Here is a 21,373-nt window from a genome sequence, read left to right as displayed (position 1 = left end):
TTTACAGCCGCGATTGCAGCGCCGCCGCCTCCCCGCAGCGCACAGTCCACGGCTGCCTGCGGATGGGAAACACGGCGACAAACACTCCCGTTTTCTCCTGCCGCGCTACTTCAGCCTCGTCGCAGATTGCCGGTGCCGATTCGGCATCCACCCTTTATCTATCACCATGCCTCTCCCCTTGCTTTCCCCTCACCACCCAGCTCTCCCACCAGCCCTTTGTTAATTCCGGTGCTGCGCGAGTAAGCGCTCCAGACTTGCACCCCTCCCTTCCGTCTCCGCCGCCGCCCCGCCTTTCCATCCGCTGCACTTCCCAAAATGGAAAAGTATGACATCGTCATCATCGGCGCAGGTCCCGTCGGCCTGATGCTGTCTTGCCAGCTGCAACGATGGGGCTATAGGATCAAGCACATCGACAACCGCCCCGAGCCCACTCCGACTGGCCGCGCCGACGGCATCCAGCCGCGCTCGCTGGATCTGCTTCGGAACATGGGCTTGAAGCGGAAGATCATGGCCCACGACCCGGCCAAGGTCTACGAAGTCGCCTTTTGGGACCCAGCCAAGAATGGCATTCTCCGCACCGGAACCTGGGCTAGTTGCCCAAAATTCATCGACGCCCGTTACCCCTTCACCACCCTGCTACACCAGGGCCTCATCGAGCGCGTCTTCATCGAGGATATCGAGAAAAATGGCGGCACCGTTCAAAGGCCATGGACCATAACCGGCTTCCAAAACGACGCCAAGGACCCCGACTACCCGGTTGAGGTCAGCATCGCAAATGTCAATGGTGAAGAGAAGGAGACGGTGCGCGCAAAGTATCTCTTCAGCGGCGAGGGCGCAAGAAGTTTTGTTCGCAACCAGCTGGGCGTGCAGATAAGACACAAGGACCCCATCTCCCATGTATGGGGCGTCATGGACGGCGTTGTCCAGACCGACTTCCCCGATATCAAGGTATGGCCCGCTTTCCACCATTTCCACCATGCAGAGACTAACCCTGACATCCAGATGAAATGCACCATCCACTCCGATCACGGGTCCATCATGGTCATCCCCCGTGAAGACAACATGGTCCGCCTGTACATTCAGCTTGCCTCTTCGACAGACCCCGACTGGAACCCTCGGAAGAGTGCCACTGAAGAGGAGGTCCAGGACCACGCCAAGAAGATCCTCGCCCCTTACTACATCAAGTGGGATCGCGTCGAATGGTATTCCGTCTACCCCATTGGCCAGGGCCTGGCAGACAAGTACACGCTAGACGAACGGGTATTCATGGGCGGCGATTGCTGCCACACGCACAGCCCCAAGGCCGGCCAGGGCATGAACACTGCCTTCCTCGACGCCGCCAACCTGGCCTGGAAGATCCACCACGTCGAATCTGGCCTGGCAAAGCGCGACATTCTCAAGACGTATGAGTCGGAGCGCCGCCTCATTGCCGACAATCTCCTCGACTTTGATGCCAAATATGCTAAGCTCTTCTCCGAGCGGTTGCCCTCGGCCGGTGAGGTGGGCGCAGTCAACCAGCACTCGAAAGACCAAGCGGCTGAGGAGAACAACTTCATCAAGACGTTCAAGGAGAGCTGCGAGTTCACTTCGGGCTATGGCGTAGCCTACAACCCCAACATCTTCAACTGGTCTGCCGAGCACCCCACTTCCTCCTTGTCATCCCTCTTCCTCGACTACGCTGCCGGCACCACTAAACTCCGCACCGGCCGCATCCTCACTCCCGCCACCGTGACCCGGGTTGTCGATGCCAACGTCGTGCACCTGGAGCAGGAGATCCCGCTGAACGGCGCCTACCGCATCTACGTCTTCGGCGGCGCACCTCAGCGCACGCGCAAGGCGATGGCTGACTTTAACACCGCACTCCGCCGCAAGGGCAGCTTCCTTGCCACCTATGGCGTCCCGGACGAGAAGGCCATCTCGTACCACGAGCGCTACAACCCGCACAGCCGCTTCTTCACCTTCGCCACCGTCTTCGCCGCCAAGCGTACCGAAATCGAGATCCTCGATGACCTGCCCGAGATCCTCTCCCGCTACCGCGACCTCGTCTACGCGGACGACATTTGGGACCAGCGCGTGCCGGATGCTGGCGCTGCCGCCCATGCGAAGATGGGCTTGAGCGAGGAGACGGGTGGCGTGGTTGTCGTGAGGCCGGATGGCTACGTGAGCTGCATTGTCAAGCTTGTCGAAGGCAGCGGCACCGTGGATGCGCTGAATGAGTACTTCTCGACATTTTTGACGAAGCAGTTGGGCGGTGAAAAGGCGCAGTTGTAGACGATGGAAATGTTGGTTGGGCTTGTGCATTTCTGCTTCTTGTGTAAATAGCGGCAGCGCATGTCTCTTTTGGTCCCTTTTGGTCTCTTTTGATTTTTGGCTGGGATTGAGCCACAGTCTCAACGGTATGCACAGCGTCTTCTTTCCCTTTTCGACTGAATTCCCGATAGAGTTTTATGGATTAAGACGGGAGACTGGACAAAGATCGTGGGTAAACGAGACTCGATAAGAAATTACATGAATAATCCTTAACTACTATGTGGACATTTGATTGATGGTAGCGGCATACTATACCGCATTTCTCTGATTTTTGTGTGCTTGTGTTGTCGTAAAGTGCAACTTATCATTCTATACTCTTCGTCAAACGAACCCCACTAAAGTCAGTGTTGTGAGAGGAATGGTTTCCCTGTCTGCTCGACATAATGCCTCTCTAGCGAGCTGTACCGGTAAAGTACGAGATGGGTATGCTTGTTCTGCATCAAGGTAGACAGTTGAAGCTACGTCCCAATGTCTCGCTCGTGTATGTCGAGCAGTGTCGAGCAGTGGTGGCGTCAGGTGTGCCGCGCAACGATCTAACGCCGTGGCCGCAGCGACTCGTCGATCCCAGCCACAGTGTCGGAATGCGCACGCCAGCTTTGTATACCCTCCGATTAAGTTCTTACGATTGCGTGGAAAAGGACGGCGTATGACGACGGCAGGGCTGGTGTTGTGGCGCGTGCGCCGGCCTGCGCCTCAAACCAACGGACTTCGACGGAGACATCCAAGGGTGACGACGCGTCCTGTCCCCACCATCCTCTTACGCACGCTTCACCGGCGCCGCGCCCTCTCTCCGCACAGCGTCATGTTCCGACTGGTGGACCAACCCAGAGAATCCACCAAAACGCGTTTTTGCCCCTCCGTGTCTTTCATCCATGGCTCAAAACGGCACACTCCCAGCCACCCAGCATGGAATTATGCTTTGTAGCGTGACCAATACCGCGGATTCGGCGTCTGTAGAAGATCCACCTGGGTCTTCGTAGTCTTCATTCTCAGAAATGGCTAGATCCTTGCGTAATGCGTCCACGGCGAAGAGCCACGAATGCCGGTCACTTGCGTCAAACTTGCTTCGAGAGCCGGCCGCCACGGCCGAACGGTTGGCTGCCAGCCACGCGTAGTCGTCTTTTCGACATTTATATTCGTTTCAGAATGCCCCGGTTTGTTTGTTCAGTCCTTCACCAGTCGACTCCACTTCCATTTCAGTAAGGCTGATCAAGGTTATACACCAATTTCCGGTGCCCATCGATCAATAACCTTATTTTATATCTTTTTCTCTCGTCCAACCAAACACCTCGAAGTTTTGGGAAATGAAGAGCTACGCCGCAGCCGCAGCCGTGGGTGCCCTTGTCGCCCGTGGCGTCCATGCCTCCCCGTTCCCGCAAGCAGTGACGGCTGCTATCTCCCCCAGCGCCGCTGCTCCGTCAGGCTGTAGTGCCAACTACAGCGGGTCCTTCGGGATCGCTGTCGTCGTTTTGTCCTCCACGAGCAGCAGTGTGGTAACCCCGTCATCAGCGTAATATCCCCCTGCCAGAAGGCCTTCACCCTCTTTGAGGCAAACGCACTAACCAGACACTGCAGGGCAACATCCGGCGCTACAGCAAACGTTGACGTCCAAGAAGCCGCTGTGACCCCATCGCCATCATCCAGTAGCGCCGCTGGCATCTATGTCGTCTCCCAAATTGGCGACGGCCAGATCCAGGCACCCACCGCCGGCATCACTACACCCATCTACACACCAGTCCCAACACCAGACTACACCTCCGTCGTCCCCATCTCCGAGATCAGCGACGGCCAGCCCCAGGCACCCGCCGGCACCCCGACTCCGGCAACGCCTCTAACCCCCATCGCGACGCCTGTCATCAGCCCCCCTCCCTCCCCGTCCTCCTCCTCCTCCACAGAGGCCGCAACAACCGTCATCCCCATCTCCGAAATCAGCGACGGCCAACCTCAAGCCCCAGCCATCACCTCCTCCTCCTCCACACCCTCCGCGTCCAGCTTCTCGACAGCCGAGCCGGGCACCACCGTCGCCGCCGTCTCGCAAATCTCCGACGGCCAGATCCAGTCCTCCACCGCCGCCAGGAACAAACGCAGCCTGACCGCCTGCGCCACCGACAGCACGCTCACGCTCACCCTGAGCGGCGACGACGGCGTCCTGCGCGACGCGCGCAACCGCACCGGCTACGTCGCGTCCAACTACCAGTTCCAGTTCGACGCGCCGCCGCAGTCGGGCGCGCTGTACACGGCCGGCTTCAGCGTTTGCGGCGGCGGTGACGACGGCGAGGGGAACGACAAGGTGTTGGCGCTCGGCGGGAGCAAGACGTGGTATAGGTGCTTGAGCGGCGAGTTTTACAACTTGTATGATCGGTGGTGGGCGGAGCAGTGTGAGGAGGTGGGGATTGAGGTTGTGGAGCTGGTTGAGTGTGAGTGAGTGGGTGCGAGTGGTAGCTGTATGTATTTATGTGTGCTGTACATGGTATTATATGGAGCAAGTGGTTATCATGTAACAAGAGAGGAGTGGCCGATACATTTATCAGGACGTGAATTCGCGATATCCAGGAACAAAAGCAACTGGATAGGAGTCCTCGGAAACCCACATGTATTATTGCTATCTCGGATGCTCTGGGACCCGAACTGCTATCCGCAGACCTGTACGAGTTCAAACAGTAGTCACTCGCAGCCAGATCATAAACTCGGCTCGGTCGTATCTCCTTGACATGAAAAGCTGTATATATGGAATTGAGCTAAGAATTTCCTTCAGCCGATGTGTAAGGGAGTGGAGATTGGCGAGCTGGACGGCACAGAACTTGATGCTCCAGCCTCAAGGCAAGAGTTACAGATAAGAGATTTCCCTGATACGCGAGTTAGGTCATTCGACCAATGGGCCAATACAACGATACTTACTTTGTGCGCTGCCCTTGAAGGCTCTATAATATACGCCCGAAATGGGGCCAAAGTGTCGTCGATACTTCAAAATCATCACTTGGCTCGCGATCACGTATCGCAACCCGCAATGATATCTTCCAACTCTTTCTGGACTTCGGCGCACGAGAGGCGGTGATCGTCATCACCCCGCAGCATGCCCTGAAGAAGCTCTGCGATGCGCATGCCACATCCCTCAAGTTTTGGAGCAAACAGTGGCGGAAGCCTTCCAAGCTTGAGCTCGCTGAGGGTGTGGATTCGCTCCGACTCTGCATCACAAGTTAGTAGACAGGCTTCAAATGTCTCCTGGTCATGACGTCGAATGACGCAAAAGGAGGACTCCGGAGCGGTGCTGAAGGTAGTCATTGAACACCGCTACGTTGCCCCAAACCGTCCAGTGTGTAATCTAAGAAGGCACTTACTGGTATCGAACTTCCATAGCAGCTCAAACGCAATAACTCCGAGGGAGAAGACGTCCAGCTTCTCACTAGGCTGGCGGCTCGGGCCCGGCGGACGGTAGAACTCGGTTCCAACCGCCTTTTCCGGGCTTTGTGCCTGGTCTCCTCCGGGACGTGCAAGCTCGGTGACAAGCCCAAAGTCACCAATGCGGACACCCATCTGGATATCTTTGCAAGGACCTGCTTTCGCACACTCGCTGCAGACGCCAAGATGCACATGTCCCTTGTGACGATAGGCCTGCTCACACGGAGACAAGAATATATTGGCTGGCTTAAGGTCACGATGAACCATATTATGAGCATGCAGATACTGGACACCGTCCAGGATTGCCAAAAGAATCTGAAGCGATGGTTTCACATGGAAGCAGTGGCGATAGTTCACTTCATCAGTCTTCTTTTTGGCGTCATCACCTGACCCCACTGTGAGATAGTCAGTCTCAATCTTGAGGTAGTCAGCCAAAGTCATCGGGTATAGCGCCATCTGAATGTGGAGCGCCAGGTTGACTTGTGCTATGTCAGAGCATCTGGGCGTCCTCGGATCCGGGCGACGCTGCTGATGCGTATGGTAGTCATCCTCGAAAACCATGTCCATCTCAAACGAGTTCTCACGCGGTCCTGAGAGCGTGAGATTGGCAAAGTCTCTTTCAACTTCTTCATCAAACTCATCATCGGTGCTGTGGACGAAGCTCTTCTTCGAGACCGTGGAAGATAGCGTGTTGTGGCTTTCCCTGCGCCTCCGGGGTTCCTTGGGAGGGGAAAGGAAATCTATGGGATCTCCAAGCTCAGACTCCGGTCGCTCAGACTTGGCTGGTGACGACGAAGCAAGGGGGCTTTGGTGTCTGTTGCGGGATACATTCAGGTGATAGCCAGTATGAACTGTCGGACCCGGCGCGGAATCCTCTCCAAACACAATGCCATCATCTGGACTAGACAAATCCAGCCTCGAGTCAAAGGTTTGCTCGAGGCCGGATACTGAGCCTGAGTCCTCGCTTGACTCCATATCGGTTGAGAGATTGGTAGAACCGAACTCTAGAAGCTTTTGGTTGGTCTTTACGAGGTGGTGGAGGTTGCCCGAAGGTCTCTCGAGCCAGGCGCTATGGTAACGGACTATGTTGGGGTGGTCGAATCCTTGCATCGCCCGTACCTCTTTCAAGATAGCATCAAGTTCAGCCTGGCCTTTGCTGCGGATGTTGCGCATACGAGAGGCGCTGAGTGGGATTTGCTTAATGGCATAGAAGCCTCCATCGAGTGGGTGGTAGCCAGAGAACACAGTGCCGTATCCACCTTTTCCGATGATTTGGAGGTTGTAGAAGCTTGCCATGGAAAAGCTGGGCGGTAGAAGCGGATGTGGATTGCCAACAATGCCTTGCAGTATGTCCGGGGGACGGCCTGGAGACACTTGACCATACCTAATAGGCGAGCGCTGGGGCGACGTGTCGTGAGCGTGGTCAGTCAATTCCAGAGTATCTGACGAGCGATACATGTCCTGGTCTGGGGATTTCTTGCGAACGCGTTCAAGAGCACCATCTCCTGGCTCCTTGGCGACATCAAGAGCCTGGTTGTAATTGTCGCGGATTGGCTTGAATTCGTCCCGGTGAAGGCCAGACTTGCTAATTCCGTGGGCGGCAAGGCTCGAGGCAACCTTGAAAAAATTGGCCTTTGCGCGGGCCTTGACTTCAGGGTCATCCTTGGTGTAGAGGCGATCATGCTTCGGATTGCGTGTTCTGTTAAGATCCTCAACCGCCTCAAGAAGACAATTCCTCTCGAGCAGAGCATGTAGCACGCCCTCCCTATGATCAAAAACCTGTCCACCGACGTAGTTCTGAGGCAGGGAGCGGGAAAGCTCTTCGATGGATGTAGAGGCGGCGGACCTAGTGCGCGCAAGATCGTAGACGTTGCCGGGTTCATTGAGGCTCTCTGAGACTTCTTCGTGGTCGTCTTCGTAACTAGCAGAAGTGTCGCTCTGGTGCGAGGTATCGGTATCGTCGAGCGGAGAGCGGAAAAATGGCGAAGGCATGCTGCCAAGCTAGTTGCGAGCCTGCGCGACGAAAAGCAGCTTAACAGAGGATTGGTATGCGTATGCGGGCTTTGGCGGCAGGCATGACTGCCCACGAGCGGCGCAGCCGGAGCGCGGAAGGGTCGGCAGCGGGGCGGGAGCGGGCGTGTCGCGAATTGGAGGGCGGAGAGTAGATGCCAGGTGGAGGCTAAGAGTGTAGCAGGCTCCGAAATGTTTATGTAGCTGCAGGGCGCGCGCCCTGCGCCTTATGACGCGGGGCTCAGCGCAGCACAAGACCCTGGCAATCGACACGGCAGGTGCGCGTGCCCCTCGGCGATCCGACGCGCCGCGCCTGCTGTCACTCGCAGTCACCACTCGGCGCGTCATGCGCGCTTTCCATCTTCTTCTCTTTCTCTCGTCTCGCCGTCTGCCGGCAGCCAACCATGCCTCGGAAGCTGCCATGGCTCAGCGACAAGCCTGACCCGGGCCTGGCTGAGGCGCGTGTCAAGAAGCGCCGCCTGCAATCTCCCGACCTCCCCGACGAGCTCGATGCTCTCGGCGCAAGTACTCCCCGACGCAAGGGAAAGGCTCGCGCCAGTATGCTACCCATTCTTCACGCGCCCACGGATGCTGACCTTGTATAGCTCGAACGCCGTCTTCCTCACCTCCACCGCAACCTCCGAAGCAAGAGTACGCTCTCCCCTGAGGACGGCGCTTTGTCTCTCATTCTAATTTGCGCCAGATTCATGCGAGAAGGACTTGGGGCTGATGACATCTGGATGATGGTTGAGGATGAGTTCCTCGATACAGCACGGGCTTTCACTCGACATCTCCACCATGCCGAGTATCATCGTTTGAAGCGTGCAGCGCGCGAGAAGAATGCATCCGCAGCTCAGAACATTGTTCAGCACGTGGCATCCCGCGGCAAAATGAGTGTCGAATCGCAGATGAAGCACGAGGCAAGAGCGCTGGCTGAAAGACAGGTCGAGGCTTTGCGCGGAATTGAAGGTGACAACAAAGGCGCAGACGAGCTTGAGGAGGAGGCACCCTGGGTCCGAGATCCACACCTTGGCGGCCTGATGTCGGGCTCGCAAGACTCGTCAAGCCAGCTGGCAACACTAGCCGGCATCAAGTCGAAGACGCGTGCCGCCGCTGGCTATGCTGGTACCCGATCGAAGCCACCTCCGAGCAGACATAGCGATCCGAAACCTTCCAAAGGCATCCGGCCCCGTCCATCACTCGAGGGACTAGCAAAGGAAATCAGGCGTGCTGAGGCCAACAGTGACGAGGATGATTTAGATGCATTCAGTACTCGCAGGAGACCCGTAAGCAAAGAGTCTGTGTGGCGGTCACCTGGGCCTTCCACTAAGTCCGCGGCTGCTCGAGAACCTTCGATGCTGCCGCCGAGGCTTCCCAGGCAGTCGGGAGATAACAGCTCATCACCAACGAAGCAGCCGACCTCTGTTTCATCTCCAAAGGTTCGAGTAGGTGTGTCGGACCGGTCCACCTCCACATCGAGGTCTTCCAGGGATCCTTCCAAGAGTGTGACTGTTCCGAACACTTCAACTTCGACCAAACCAAGAAAACGAAAACCACTAACATCTCAATTCACTTTTTTTTGATACATTTGTTGGACCTGACGATCCGCTGGATAGGGTCAAGGATAGTAATCCTGAAAATAGTTCCAAGAGAAGCCCCGAGCAATCCGCAAAACCGAGCGCGAAGAAAAGGGAGCAGAGGGGGAGAAAGTCCATTTCAGCTGATGAGATACCCACTTTCCTTTTCTGAGCAGCACGGTAGGCAGCTGATGCATGACGGGCACGGCTAATGATTGAGCTACCATTTCTCCACATATGGCCTGATATCGATCTCCCACGTGAGAGTTGACCTGGGCTGTGCATGGAGGTTCCAGTAGGCGTCCGCAATCTAAGAATACAAGTCAGACCGACAAGTTTACATGCACAATGCAGCAGCTAGGAACTTACCCCATCGGCGCTGATCTTCGCATCCGGCCCCGCCTCCTTCAACCACTCTTTAGTCCTGGGAATGTCAATGACGCCGTCGATGATAGCGTGGCTGACATGCACTCCCTGCGGGCCAAATTCCTTGGCCAAGCTCTGCGAAAGCGCCCTCAGGGCCCACTTGCCTGTGGCAAAGGACGCCATCTGCGCGTTGGCCTTGACGGAGGCGGTGGCGCCAGTGAAGATGAGCGAAGGCGGGTGCTTTGAGTGGGGGGCGGCGCTGACCAGCCGCGGCAGCGTCGCCTGGGCGAACAGAAAGGCGCCCTTGCCCGACACATCCAGCCCGGCGTTGAAATCGTCCTCGTTCAGCTCGAGGAACGGCTTGCGCACGAAGCGCCCGCTGGCGTTGAAGATGGCGGCCTGCACACGCACACAACAGTCAGCATCCAGACATGTGAAGGCGGTGATAACTTCAGCTGGAGATGTCGACGTACAGCGAGCCCGTAATCGCCGCCAAACTCGCTTCCGATCTTGTCAAAGGCGGCCTTCACGCTCTTGGAGTCGGCAATGTCGGTGGAGATGCCGATGGCCTTGCCGCCCGCGCCGTTGATGTCCTTGACCAGGCCGTCGTAGTTGTCCGGGTTGCGCGCCAGCAGCACCACCGGGTAGGCCGACGCGAACTTACGGGCCACCGCCCCGCCCGTGCCTGGTCCGACGCCTGCGATGACGGCTACGAGCTTCGACATTTTTGCCGTTTTGCTGATTCGAGGGGTTGTTGTTATTGTTGTTGTTGTTGCTTGATGTCTTGGTGGTTAGCAAGGGGGAGCTGTGCTAGTTGGTAGCTGGGGGAGAAGCGGGGTATTGCTGTGGAGAGAGCGATTGATTCCATTGCGGACGGCGGCACCGGGCTCTTATAAGCTGCTGCGAGCATGCAATGCGGAGTCAACGATGAGGTGATAGTAATCAACTATGAAGCACTCACTCGTGGTCGGTCGCGCGTCTAACCTCCGAGGCCGAGCATGCTGATTTGTAAGGGTCCAATTGCATCATGAAACGCCGAGCTCCTTATCGATAAGTGACAGCCTTTGCCCTACTTCGTTCTCATAGTTCATAGTGGATTACAGAAATACACTCATCTACAGAAACTTACAAACTCGTTCATGGGCAGTCGAAGCTGATATTTGGATGCATGCGTTGGTACAAAATTCAAACAACAACTTCCGGACATCGACTTAGAGAGGAATAGCGCTTTACTCCGGTCTCAACCCGCATTGTTGTCACAAGATACCGTTGCCACCGCTTATAGATGGAGGAAAGAACAATTCCCATGATACTGCCAAATCATCTAGAGATAAAGAAATACAGGTAACTTGGAACAGAGGCCATTACTCTTCTAAATCCAGAATATAGTTCGCGCGCTCCGGGTCATCTAGGTTGACAAAGTTCGAGAACTCTTCAGTCGATACATCCTCCACCCTGGGAAGTCCACCGGATTCTCCAAACGTTCCGCATTGGCACGAAGGAGATTTCATTAAACCCCTACGGATTAGCCCAATAGATGCTTCAAGGTAAGATTGCTCGCCAGATTCGAGGCCATTCAGAATCTCCACCATGTCGAAATTATCGGATAGCCAGGGATCCTCTGGTTTGAGTCGCCGGTAAGTGAGCAGTTCGGTCTGGACGGCAGCCCACATCGTGGACAGAATCGAGTCGGCAGATAGGCATGTGATCGGGCACATAGCTTGGCAACTAAAATCTTCCCAATGTGCACCCATGATACGATCGGATGCCTTTTCAATGCGATCCAGAAGGATCTGAAAGATGCTCCACCCAGTCTCACAGCGCTTTGACCACTGATGAGATCGATAAGAGATAATCTGGCGAGCGAACTGCGCTGGTGATAATTCGTCGTGCATGCATGTCTCCATCGATGAGTCCGAGTCTGAGTCTCTGTTGAGCAAAAGAGTGAGAGAAATGCGCGCCTTGGGAACACGTTTATAGGGAAACGAAGCTTGGCATAGAAGACAGGCGATCATTCCAAAGAGGTCTTCATCTTCGTGTCCAGCCTCTGCAAGCAGAAACGCAGTCGCAACCAAAGTGTGCGGCGGTGAGAGCTTCAGCCTTTTTCCACAGTTTGTACAGAGTTTCACAAACAGCCCACTTCTACCTTCCCCGGAAGAATATAAAACTTTAATGGCGTGGCAGACAGCCTGAATCAAAGTGTGACAAAACTTGTGCTTCCAGCTCGAAGGAACTCTGGATCGTCCTGAAGAATGCAGCTCGCGAATGCAATCGGAATCAGCATCCCACATGCCGCAGATGCTCATTTCATCTCCCGGGAAACGGCCGTTCTTGTTGGATTCGTCCAAGACCGAGGGACTGATGTTGGTGTGAGACCTGAGAATTGCTATCATCAAGTTGTCATGCAATGTATAGCCTCGGTCGTTTTTCCCGCTTACGGAATCAAACGCCTCTACCAGTTATTCAAGGATCGTACAGCAAGTCTTTGAGCCGTCCAGATAGTCGATTGCCATGTGCAGCGGGTGTATTGCCAAGAACTCTTCCCAGCAATCCTCAACGTGTGGTAGTAGGCTCAGCAGAAGATCCAAGTTCCGACTCATGATTGCAAAGCCGAATGACTCTATCAGCAATGCATTGGACGATGGCTGTACCCTTACGAGAGCCTGCGGAATGGCGACAGGAAGTCTGTCGCTGTTTATTGGGGTGAAATCGTTATGCACTAGCGCATTGCGGAGAGTTTCTTGGATTGGTGGATCTTGAGTCCTGACAGGCGCTGGCTCCTCCTGCTTGATGTGGATTACCCACCGACATAGCTGATGTGGCCTCGGAGCCCGTGGTCTCGTTGACGGAGAGCCTGAGAGAAGACTTTGTGGGGATGGAGCGGTGTTGCCCATGAGAGATTGTGGGGTGTGTGGACTTGGCGCGCTTCCGAATACTTCGAGTCCTTCGAATCCGAGTCCTTGGGCTGTCCAAGAGGGTGAGCCATCGCCCCAGTGCTTGGCTGTTTTGAATGCAAATATCCGGAACTGGTGGAGCCAGGTAGACATCAATCTGCGTCTGGGTCAGCAATATTTGGTTCAGCAGATCGAGTGGCACTCACCGTGCTTCAGAATCCGTGAGATCCTTAAGGACCGCCTCATATGCCCTTGCATGAACAAGTGAGCCCTCTCGAGAGACGCTCGTCTCTTGACATCCGCTACCAACCTCTGGGTCGACGGTGAACCATTGTCAGAGGGAGTCTTCAGATCATAGTCGTGAGGAGATGGGCGCATCAAGTGGCCAGTGAATGAGGCATCCGGTCCACCAAAAGGCATAAACCAATCGAGAAAACTATTGACAGTGTCAGTCCTACGAGAAACAAGGAAAGAAATTGAAAATTGGCCTTACATGCTCTTGCCGAAAGTAACCTTGCTTTCGGAAGTGGCACTCCCGATAGTGCCTACGTTCGAGTCTCTCAACATCATTCCCTGCGTTTGGCATTCTTGGTGTGTCGGCGGATCTTGGCCGCATCAACGGTATAGCCTTTGTGCTTGACGACTGTCATGCGGCCCGTCTCAGCCCTCGCCATGATTTCTCGTTCGATGCGCGTCTTGTCTTTGGATTTGATGTTCTTTTGGAGACCCCATCTCCTGAAGCGGGTCTTGTACTCGCTTTCACTGGGAAAGAAGTTAGCCCACTGTCCCTGCAGCTGATGCACCTGCTGCAATGCGCTTGCTTTCCAATGAGCATGCTTACACGGCGTGAAACCCATGGTTTTCCTTCATCTTCCCCACAAGTCTTGCCACCGACAGCTTCTTTTCCATATACCAGTACTCGATCGTTGGCTTGAGAGTTTCCCATTGCTCCTCCCGCCTTTGTGCCGGGGGAACATTGGTGGAGGACGCAGGCGCATCCATGCTTGGAGTAGATGAACGAACGAGAGAAGAGCCCGAATCGGGACGGGGCTGTGAATGGAGCAGGAAGGGTGTGCAAAGGTAGAGGACTGTGTGGGAAGTGCTGAGGGTCAGGCTGAGCTTAAGTACACCGCAGTGGCTTTCATTCCACTGTGGGTTGACGAGGCTCCTGCAGCCGTTGCCCCAATCACTGCCCTAGTCGCCAAGCCGTGCAAACGGTTGGCAGCCAATCAGCAGTTTTCTCTCGCGACACAAAAGCCTTCTCGCCTTCTCGCCTGCTGCCTGCGCACTGTGTTACCCTCGATTTCCACATCAGGATATGTGCAGATGATTCATCCCAGGTATAAGCCAAGACTGACAAAAGGTCGTCGTCCAATGGCAGCTTTGACCTGGTGGGATCTCCGACAATAAGCTTTCCCCATGTGAGACGGATTGCGCATGCTGACTTGGACAAAAGATAGCAGACAAATCAGAGGGTGCCGTATCACGGCCAGTTGAGCCTCGCCATCGGGTCCACCCGTCATGGCGCGAGCGCGACACGGCACCTTTAGGTTCTCACTATGCGCGAAGCACACATCCTTGCTTGCAAAAGGTTGCCCGCCAATGGGGATACGTCCTTTGACGGATGTGGTAGTCCCGTTTGTCGATCTTCCGTAACCCGACTCCTGCCAGAGCGGGCAGGCAGATGCTGAGGCGCGCAGGTCACGACAGGTGCCACCTTGGAGAGGCCGTCGTTTTTGCGCGCATGGACTTGGAGTGCGCGCTGCCAGTCTGGCTGAAGAGGGCGAAAGGAAGGCTCGCGAGCCCATAAAGCTCCCGCAATGGCCGCAGACGCAATGCCATCCACATCCGCCGCCCCATTCTTCCACAGCGAGAACTATCCATCGACATGGCCTCTTCCAACAGTCAGCAGTCTGTCAGTAATGGCACCAATCTGGAGAGTGCCAGGTATGTTTGAGGCTCATACCTCTCTCTGCATGCTGCAGAACCCACCTGACCGCCCACACCAGCTCCAACCACTCCCTCCATCATACGTCCACCCAGACCGCTCAGAGTTCCTCAAACCACACTACGTCCACCACCACGACCACCACCACCACCACCAACAACAACAACACCCACCCCGCCTCATGCCCCTACCACCTCGCCGCAATGCATCCCCAATCCCGTGGACGTGCCTCTCTCGACCGCTTCTGGGCCGAAGGGCGCGGCGAACAGGCTTCCCTTTTCAACAGAGCCGACACGGGGCGGTCCACTCTAGTGCGGTGTTGTTGCACCTGCCAGGCGGCGGTGCGGGCCAGCGGCTATCAGCACGTGTACGGGTATCCCATGGAGCTGCACGACGACGATGTGTACGGTGGCCGTCAGGTGGGTGGACAGTGAGGCCGGAATGAGCGTCCGTTGGATCTGCTGCTGGTTTGATGTTTGATATCACAACAGACGACAAGATAACTGGGCATACTCGCATCTGCCTCCCATATATATTGCACTGTACTTGGGTAGTTGAGTTTGAAAAAATTTCAAGGAATTGTGAGAATCTTCTTATCATAACTTATCTCGTCATTTTTCGTCTAAATCTCCAAATGCTTCTTTCGCATTATGCATTGACTGCCTGGGAGTTGACTGACTCCCAGCGCCTATTTACCCCACCATTCATCGAACGCCAATTGAATCCAATTCCTCAAGCCTTTATCTTTTCTCCAATTTACATTTTCCGGTGAAGTGGCCTACACCTCGTTGCTGGGGTAGGGAACCTTCTCCAAAGGCAAGAACTCCTCCTTGATCGACCTCATACTGACGAAGCGGCTAATCAAGTTGGCGCTGCCGGCCTTGTCGTTGGTGCCCGAGGCGCGAGCGCCACCGAAAGGCTGCTGACCGACGACAGCACCGGTGCTCTTGCAGTTGACGTAGAAGTTACCAGCGGAGTTCCTCAGAGCCTCCTCGGCGAAGCGGATGGCCTCCCTATCCTGGGCGAAGATGGCACCGGTAAGGGCGTACGAGGTGGTGCGGTCGATGGTCTGGCAAATCTTGGAGAATGAGTCGGGGGCGGCGTCATCATAGACGTGGGCGACGAGGACCGGGCCGAAAAGCTCGCGGCTGAGAAGCGGGTGGGCGGGGTTGCTCGTGGCGTAGACAGTCGGGTGGATGAAGTAGCCCTTGCTGCCGTCGTACTTGCCGCCGGCAATCAGCTCGAGATCCGAGTCATTCTTGGCCTCGTCGATAACGCCGGACAGCTTCTTGAAAGAGGCTTCGTGGATGACGGGACCGCAGAAGTTGGAGAAGTCGGCGGGGTCACCGATCTTCAGAGCTGAGACCTCAGCGGCGAGCATTTCCTTGAAAGCGGGCCAGAGGGACTTGGGAACATAGAGGCGGGAAGTGGCGCTACACTTCTGGCCCTGATACTCGAAGGCACCACGGACAGTCTGCTTGACGGCGTTCTCGACGTTGGCAGTCGGGTGAATCAGGTGGAAGTTCTTGCCACCAGTCTCGCCCACGATGCGCGGGTAGCCCTGATAGGTACCATCGGCAACTCCAGAGGCGATCTGACCATACAAACTGCGGAAGACCTGGGTGCTACCAGTGAAGTGGAGGGCAGCGAACTCCCTGTGGCCGAGAACGACCTTGGTGACTTCCTGGGCATCGCCGGGCACGAACTGGATGACGTTGGGGGGCAGGCCGGCCTCAAGCAAGATCTTGTAAAGAAGCCAGTTCGAAGCCATGGCGGCCGGAGAGGGCTTCCAGACAACGACGTTGCCCATCAATGCCGGAGCGCAGGGCAGGTTGCCGGCAATGGCAGTGAAGTTGAAGGGAGTGATTGCGTAGACAAAACCCTCAAGCGGGCGGTACTCGACGCGGTTCCAGACACCGGGAGAGTTGTGAACGGGCTGGGTAGCCAGGGTCTCTTGGGCATATTGGACATTGAAGCGGAGGAAGTCACAAAGCTCAGCAGCGGAGTCGATCTCAGCCTGCCATGCGTTCTTTCCCTGGCCCAGCATGGTCGCTGCCATGATATCGTATCTGTACTTGGTCGAGACCAAATCGGCAGCCTTCAAGAACACAGCAGAACGGTCGGCGAAGGAGAGAGCCTCCCAAGACGTCTTGGCCTTTAGAGCAGAGTCGATGGCAGTGGTGACGTTGGCAGTGGTGGCATTGGAAAAGCGAGCGACGGGTTCGGCGTGGGAGGCAGGGTTGTTCTGGGTGAGGATGGAGGAGGATTTGATCTGGCAAATGTAAATTGGCTGCGTAGATGATCAGGCTTTGCGAGCAATTACCTCCTTGCCGCCGACATAGACAGGCACCTCGACGGGACCCTGCTTCCTCATCCTTTCAAACGCCTCCTCGAGCTTTTTCCGGTCGACGGAGCCCTTGACATAGTGTTGCTGCGCGGCGAAAGGTCAGCGGCGGAGACAACTGGCAAATCCGGGGCTGAAGATCTTACGTTGGGCTCGTTGTTGACGGCGGGCACCTTGAAGGTAGCCAGATGACCCATCTTCCTGGAAGCGACGCGCGAGGGCCATTGCGGCGTGTTGATGCGGGGTCGCGGGCACGCCCTGAGCTGAGAAAAGCGCTGCATACTTCCTTTGGGCGCGGCCATTGCTACAGCAGGCAGTGACAGTGACGAGATTCGAGTGGCGGGACAGATCTGGGCCAATTCAGTCGCGAAACAGCGACACGGTTTGTTAAGTAAGAGCCCAAAAAGTGAAGAAGCTCTGACCTCGCGGGCGGCTACCGTCGGCTTCGCCACTTTTGCGCACCCTGCCCACCCGCTGGCCGCCCCGATCACGGCGTTCCCCACACCGGCCCTCGTTCGGCCTGTATTCCGAACCCATATTATCGACGCATCCATTGGTCTCATCCTTGGATCTTATCAGCGACGAGATGAGGCTGGTGAGAAGTTTTGGAGGATTCTCACGTGTAAATCTCTTGGGAGAATGTACCCTTTTCACTAGGGACACGCAAATGGGAGAGCAAGCTCGCAAAAACGCCTCCCCCGTTCCACCCTCGAACTTGAACGTGATGAGCATGTTATCACTAAATAAACAACAGTTTTGCGTTCTGCTTCACCAATCAAGGCGCTGCTCACGAACGTCATCAGAATCTAACAAATAATTTGCAGAGCGGTGGAGCCCGTATAGGCACTATACGCGAATTGTCTTAAGTATCTTCGTCCTTGGTAATTCAAAGACATTATTCCAGTCGAGACCGCCCCAAAGTACGCCAAACACCTTTTGTAACTCTCTTTACCTCATGAACCGGCGGAACGTCTTCGTCCTTTCAAGACTCCATAACCTCCGTGCTCTCGCCGTCGCCCCAAAGACCGTCCAGCTTGAATTCCGCAGCCCATTCCTTGACAATCTCCTTCTGGTCGCCGACTGGCTCAGCGCCAGTCTCTGGAGCGGGCGCGTTGGGCGCCGAGACATTGGCCACTTGCAAGACAGGGGCATCCATCCAGCCCTGAATCCTGCCGTCTCTCCAGTCGGTGATGACCGACAGCGCCGCACTGTGGAGATTGGGGACACCGCCACGGCTGAGTCTGCCACGTTTGCGAGCGACATGAATGAGGAAGTCGTTAGTGATGTCTCCCGTGGACATGAGTGCAGGAAGCTCGTACACGGCGAGCAGCTTGTTGAGCATTTCTTCGTTCACCGATAGTCTCTTAACCAAAAGATTGACGGCGGGGATCGGGTCGTCGATCTCCTTGGGTGGGACGGCGTTGAGCAGAATGAGGCGAGCCTGTTCCTCGGCCTTTTGCGCTTTCGAGTTTGCACTCGAAGACGGAAAGACGATACCAGGCGAATCGAGGAGCCTGAGTTTGTTGTCGAGCTTGACCTCACGCAGGCTCGTAGTAACGCCAGCCTCAGCACCCGTTGGGCAAGCTGCTTGCCGGTTGCCGATCCTGGAAGTCAAGGCGTTGATGACCGAGGACTTGCCGACGTTGGGGTAGCCGATAACGCCGACAGAGATGGAGCGCTTGAGCTGCTTTGACTGAGCGTACGACTTGAGGGCCTTGAAAAGAGCTTCCGAAGTGGCCTTGACAGTAAGCTGCTTGTGGTCGAAAGTCTTCGCGTTCGGTGCCGGGTTGGATGCGCGAAGCGGAAGCGTGGGGAAGTAACGGCGAAGGTGGGTCAGCCAGCCCTTCAGGACTGGAGGCGGGACGAGATCGATCTTGTTGAGTATGAGGATCAGACGCTTGTCGGCCGCAGCGGACATGACCTGTCGCTCCACTTCCTTCGATCTTGTGCCCTCCGGATCCCTGGCATCCAGGACATAGAGGACGACATCTGCTGCTTCAACCACCTGCTTGAAGATCTTGTCGAACGCCTTTCTTGATGAATCCTTGCGCGCAGTTGACATCGAGCTCTTCTCTTCACCTGTTGCTGTCCACCCGTCGTCGTCCTCGTCCATCTCCACGTCTTCATGCTCTGCTTCAAACTCGGCGGCGCGGGCCTTGGCGGATGCGAGAAGAGCGGCCATGGGGTTGGCCGAGTTATCCTGCGGGTTTGTTAGCGGTGGGTTGAGTGCGCGCTGCTGTCTTGGCATACCTCATCCATGGCATCGTCGTCAGAGGCCTCGTAGTCTATCATGGCCTCGGCGTCCTCCGCATCGTCCATGTCTTCCTCCTCAGCGGTTTCAGCGGTCTTGCCCTTATCCGCCTTGCGTGCTCTCGCCTCATCACGCCTGCGCTGCTGGTCCTCCTCCTTCAAGCGCTTCTTTTCCTCAATCTCGGCCAAAATCTTGTCCTTGTAAGGGAAGAGGTTCGGTATGCCAGGGTCCTTCTTGAGCTTCGAGCGCCATTCGGGGTTCTAGGTTGGTGTGAGTGTGCGAACATGATGAGACAAGCACTTGGAGTTTCCGTACCTTCTTTGCTTCCTTCTTGGCCTTCCGTTGCTTTGCCGCCGACTTCTTCTCAATTTTGTGCCGGAGACGCACAGGGACGCGCTTTGACTGGGGCTCTGCATACGGTCAGCACCGGATAGTAGATGCGATTGCAAAATACATACTGCCGACTTTCATGGTGAGTTGTGGTGAGCGGAAAATGTTGCACTATCTCCGCCCGCAAGTCCATCAGGAAATTTTGGGAAGTAGGCGGCGCGCCAAGATTTCGTGGCAAAACATCGGCTAACTAGTGGAGTAGGCGCGAATACACCACGGTTCATGATCTCCGTTCACTATCGCTCAGCGACATCAATTCCATACAAACTTCCTCTATGTACTGCGCACAAATTAACGGGTTCGAAAAAAAAGAAGCAAAAAAAAAAAAAAACCCCCTCCCCGTTCCAAAACAAAAAGGAATTTTGGAGGTCTTGAAGCTCTTGTCCGGACGTGATTGATTAGATGAATCACAACAAGGTTCGGGTAGCAGGGGCTCTTATCTGGACGAATTTGTGCACATATATATTCGTTGCGAATTCCCGTCCGGATTGACGCTTCAACTGGCCATGTTTTCCTCGACTTTCTTCACCGCCGCGGTTCGGTTTTGCCCCTGGCCTATCACTGTTCGGCGTGGTGGCTTGAGTTTTCTCACGTGCATCTCGGACCCTGGCGGATAACAAACCCAAACAAGGAAGCCATCCGACCGCCTTCGGCGCCGACTCACGATCTCGAGGATACATATCTCCACCTCCCCTCGCCCTTTTCGCATTGTCCGCTTCTTTTGCATCACTTTAATTTTGTCCGTTCAGCATCATGCCGCACATTCAGGAGGAACCCAAGTTTTCGGCACCGCCTGAGGTCCACCTTTTCGCCGGAGTGTAAGGCTTAATCTCGCTCCCCATCAGGAGAGATTACCATGCCTATAACACCGCTGATTATATCCTAGCCTCAGCGATATGGACGGTTCTTTGATTGATTCGACGGATGCCATCGTCAAGCACTGGCACAAGTGAGTGTGCGAAAATTTCTCCGGGAGTTGGATCTGGCGGAAATCTCCAAGCCTAGCGCCACACCCGCGACATCCGCATAAGCTTATTGAGTAAAATAGGATCGGAAAGCAGCTTGGTGTGGATCCGAATACCATCCTGGCGACGTCTCACGGACGTCGCTCGATAGACGTACTCAAGCTCTACGATCCGAGCTTGGCAACCTGGGAGTGTGAGTTCCCCCTGACCGAACGTTTCCAAGCACCACCGTACGATCTCGACGTGCTTGCACGTGGGGGAGACGAAGATCGCATCCCCACAAGATTGTCGCGTTGGTATCATGTGCTTTCTCGTTCGGATGAAAGCTTCATCGTCTCACAGGAGCTGTGCTGTCAGATTGAGATTCTCTACGTTCCAACGGATAATCCCTTTGCATTAACGCTGACTCCTCCACTTACAGATGTCTGCCATGTTGAAGGACTCATCCCGAAGGAATTTGGCCGAGACGCCGTGGAGATCCCGGGCGCTCGCACGTTCCTCGACAGACTCGAAGAGGTCGGAGCTCGCTGGGCTATTGTGACTTCCGGCACTCGGCCCCTCGTGACTGGCTGGCTCGACGTCATGAACCTCGCGCACCCCAAGAACCTGGTTTGCGCCGAGATGGTTGAGAACGGCAAACCCGATCCTGCGTGCTACCTGCTGGGCCACTCAATGCTGGGCGTTCCCTCCGGCGAGCCCGTCCTGGTTCTCGAGGACGCTCCGTCCGGCGTGCTGGCCGGAAAAGCTGCTGGTTTCAAGGTGGTGGCACTGGCGACAACGCACACTGTTGATCAGCTGAAGGAAGCCGGTGCGGACTGGATCGTGCGCGATATGCGAAGTGTCACGCTCAAGGCGTACGACAACGAGAGCGGCCAAATCAGCATTGAAATCTCCGACGCTTTGCAAGAATAGAGTCCGG

The 21,373-nt window shown here is 55.6% G+C and overlaps 9 protein-coding genes across 9 annotated transcripts; 4 read left to right on the top strand and 5 right to left on the bottom strand.

Annotated features, from left to right (window-relative positions):
* Positions 1 to 315: 315 nt before the first annotated feature.
* Positions 316 to 2,271, top strand: SLS55_004694 (uncharacterized protein; the record flags this gene model as incomplete). Its single annotated transcript, XM_066776150.1, has 1 exon — positions 316 to 2,271. The coding sequence occupies one exon, from the start codon at positions 316 to 318 to the stop codon at positions 2,269 to 2,271; it is 1,956 nt and encodes a 651-aa protein (XP_066634031.1).
* Positions 2,272 to 3,614: 1,343 nt separating this feature from the next.
* Positions 3,615 to 4,735, top strand: SLS55_004693 (uncharacterized protein; the record flags this gene model as incomplete). The annotated part of the gene is made up of 2 exons (XM_066776149.1): positions 3,615 to 3,798; positions 3,906 to 4,735. The coding sequence occupies 2 exons, from the start codon at positions 3,615 to 3,617 to the stop codon at positions 4,733 to 4,735; spliced, it is 1,014 nt and encodes a 337-aa protein (XP_066634030.1).
* Positions 4,736 to 5,298: 563 nt separating this feature from the next.
* On the bottom strand, positions 5,299 to 7,701 carry SLS55_004692 (uncharacterized protein; the record flags this gene model as incomplete). Its single annotated transcript, XM_066776148.1, has 2 exons — positions 5,299 to 5,495; positions 5,649 to 7,701. 2 exons carry the CDS (start codon positions 7,699 to 7,701, stop codon positions 5,299 to 5,301), a joined length of 2,250 nt encoding a protein of 749 aa, XP_066634029.1.
* A 422-nt stretch (positions 7,702 to 8,123) lies between these two features.
* Positions 8,124 to 9,168, top strand: SLS55_004691 (uncharacterized protein; the record flags this gene model as incomplete). Its single annotated transcript, XM_066776147.1, has 3 exons — positions 8,124 to 8,277; positions 8,548 to 9,016; positions 9,159 to 9,168. The coding sequence occupies 3 exons, from the start codon at positions 8,124 to 8,126 to the stop codon at positions 9,166 to 9,168; spliced, it is 633 nt and encodes a 210-aa protein (XP_066634028.1).
* Positions 9,169 to 9,516: 348 nt separating this feature from the next.
* Positions 9,517 to 10,387, bottom strand: SLS55_004690 (uncharacterized protein; the record flags this gene model as incomplete). Its single annotated transcript, XM_066776146.1, has 3 exons — positions 9,517 to 9,606; positions 9,666 to 10,061; positions 10,136 to 10,387. 3 exons carry the CDS (start codon positions 10,385 to 10,387, stop codon positions 9,517 to 9,519), a joined length of 738 nt encoding a protein of 245 aa, XP_066634027.1.
* Positions 10,388 to 13,122: 2,735 nt separating this feature from the next.
* Positions 13,123 to 13,558, bottom strand: SLS55_004689 (uncharacterized protein; the record flags this gene model as incomplete). Its single annotated transcript, XM_066776145.1, has 2 exons — positions 13,123 to 13,318; positions 13,398 to 13,558. 2 exons carry the CDS (start codon positions 13,556 to 13,558, stop codon positions 13,123 to 13,125), a joined length of 357 nt encoding a protein of 118 aa, XP_066634026.1.
* A 1,724-nt stretch (positions 13,559 to 15,282) lies between these two features.
* Positions 15,283 to 17,045, bottom strand: PUT2 (1-pyrroline-5-carboxylate dehydrogenase; the record flags this gene model as incomplete). The annotated part of the gene is made up of 3 exons (XM_066776144.1): positions 15,283 to 16,776; positions 16,828 to 16,935; positions 16,995 to 17,045. 3 exons carry the CDS (start codon positions 17,043 to 17,045, stop codon positions 15,283 to 15,285), a joined length of 1,653 nt encoding a protein of 550 aa, XP_066634025.1.
* A 785-nt stretch (positions 17,046 to 17,830) lies between these two features.
* NUG1 (nuclear GTP-binding protein nug1) lies at positions 17,831 to 19,570 on the bottom strand (the record flags this gene model as incomplete). The annotated part of the gene is made up of 4 exons (XM_066776143.1): positions 17,831 to 19,048; positions 19,099 to 19,359; positions 19,415 to 19,509; positions 19,558 to 19,570. 4 exons carry the CDS (start codon positions 19,568 to 19,570, stop codon positions 17,831 to 17,833), a joined length of 1,587 nt encoding a protein of 528 aa, XP_066634024.1.
* An 815-nt stretch (positions 19,571 to 20,385) lies between these two features.
* GPP1 (DL-glycerol-3-phosphatase) lies at positions 20,386 to 21,366 on the top strand (the record flags this gene model as incomplete). Its single annotated transcript, XM_066776142.1, has 2 exons — positions 20,386 to 20,438; positions 20,538 to 21,366. 2 exons carry the CDS (start codon positions 20,386 to 20,388, stop codon positions 21,364 to 21,366), a joined length of 882 nt encoding a protein of 293 aa, XP_066634023.1.
* Positions 21,367 to 21,373: the final 7 nt, after the last annotated feature.

This window comes from Diplodia seriata, assembly GCF_021436955.1.
Source record: "Diplodia seriata strain FDS-637 chromosome Unknown scaffold_4, whole genome shotgun sequence".
In the NCBI taxonomy this organism is placed as follows: domain Eukaryota; kingdom Fungi; phylum Ascomycota; class Dothideomycetes; order Botryosphaeriales; family Botryosphaeriaceae; genus Diplodia; species Diplodia seriata.
Note: the sequence above shows the minus strand (reverse complement) of the source record. Positions and strands in the feature narration are given on the sequence as shown.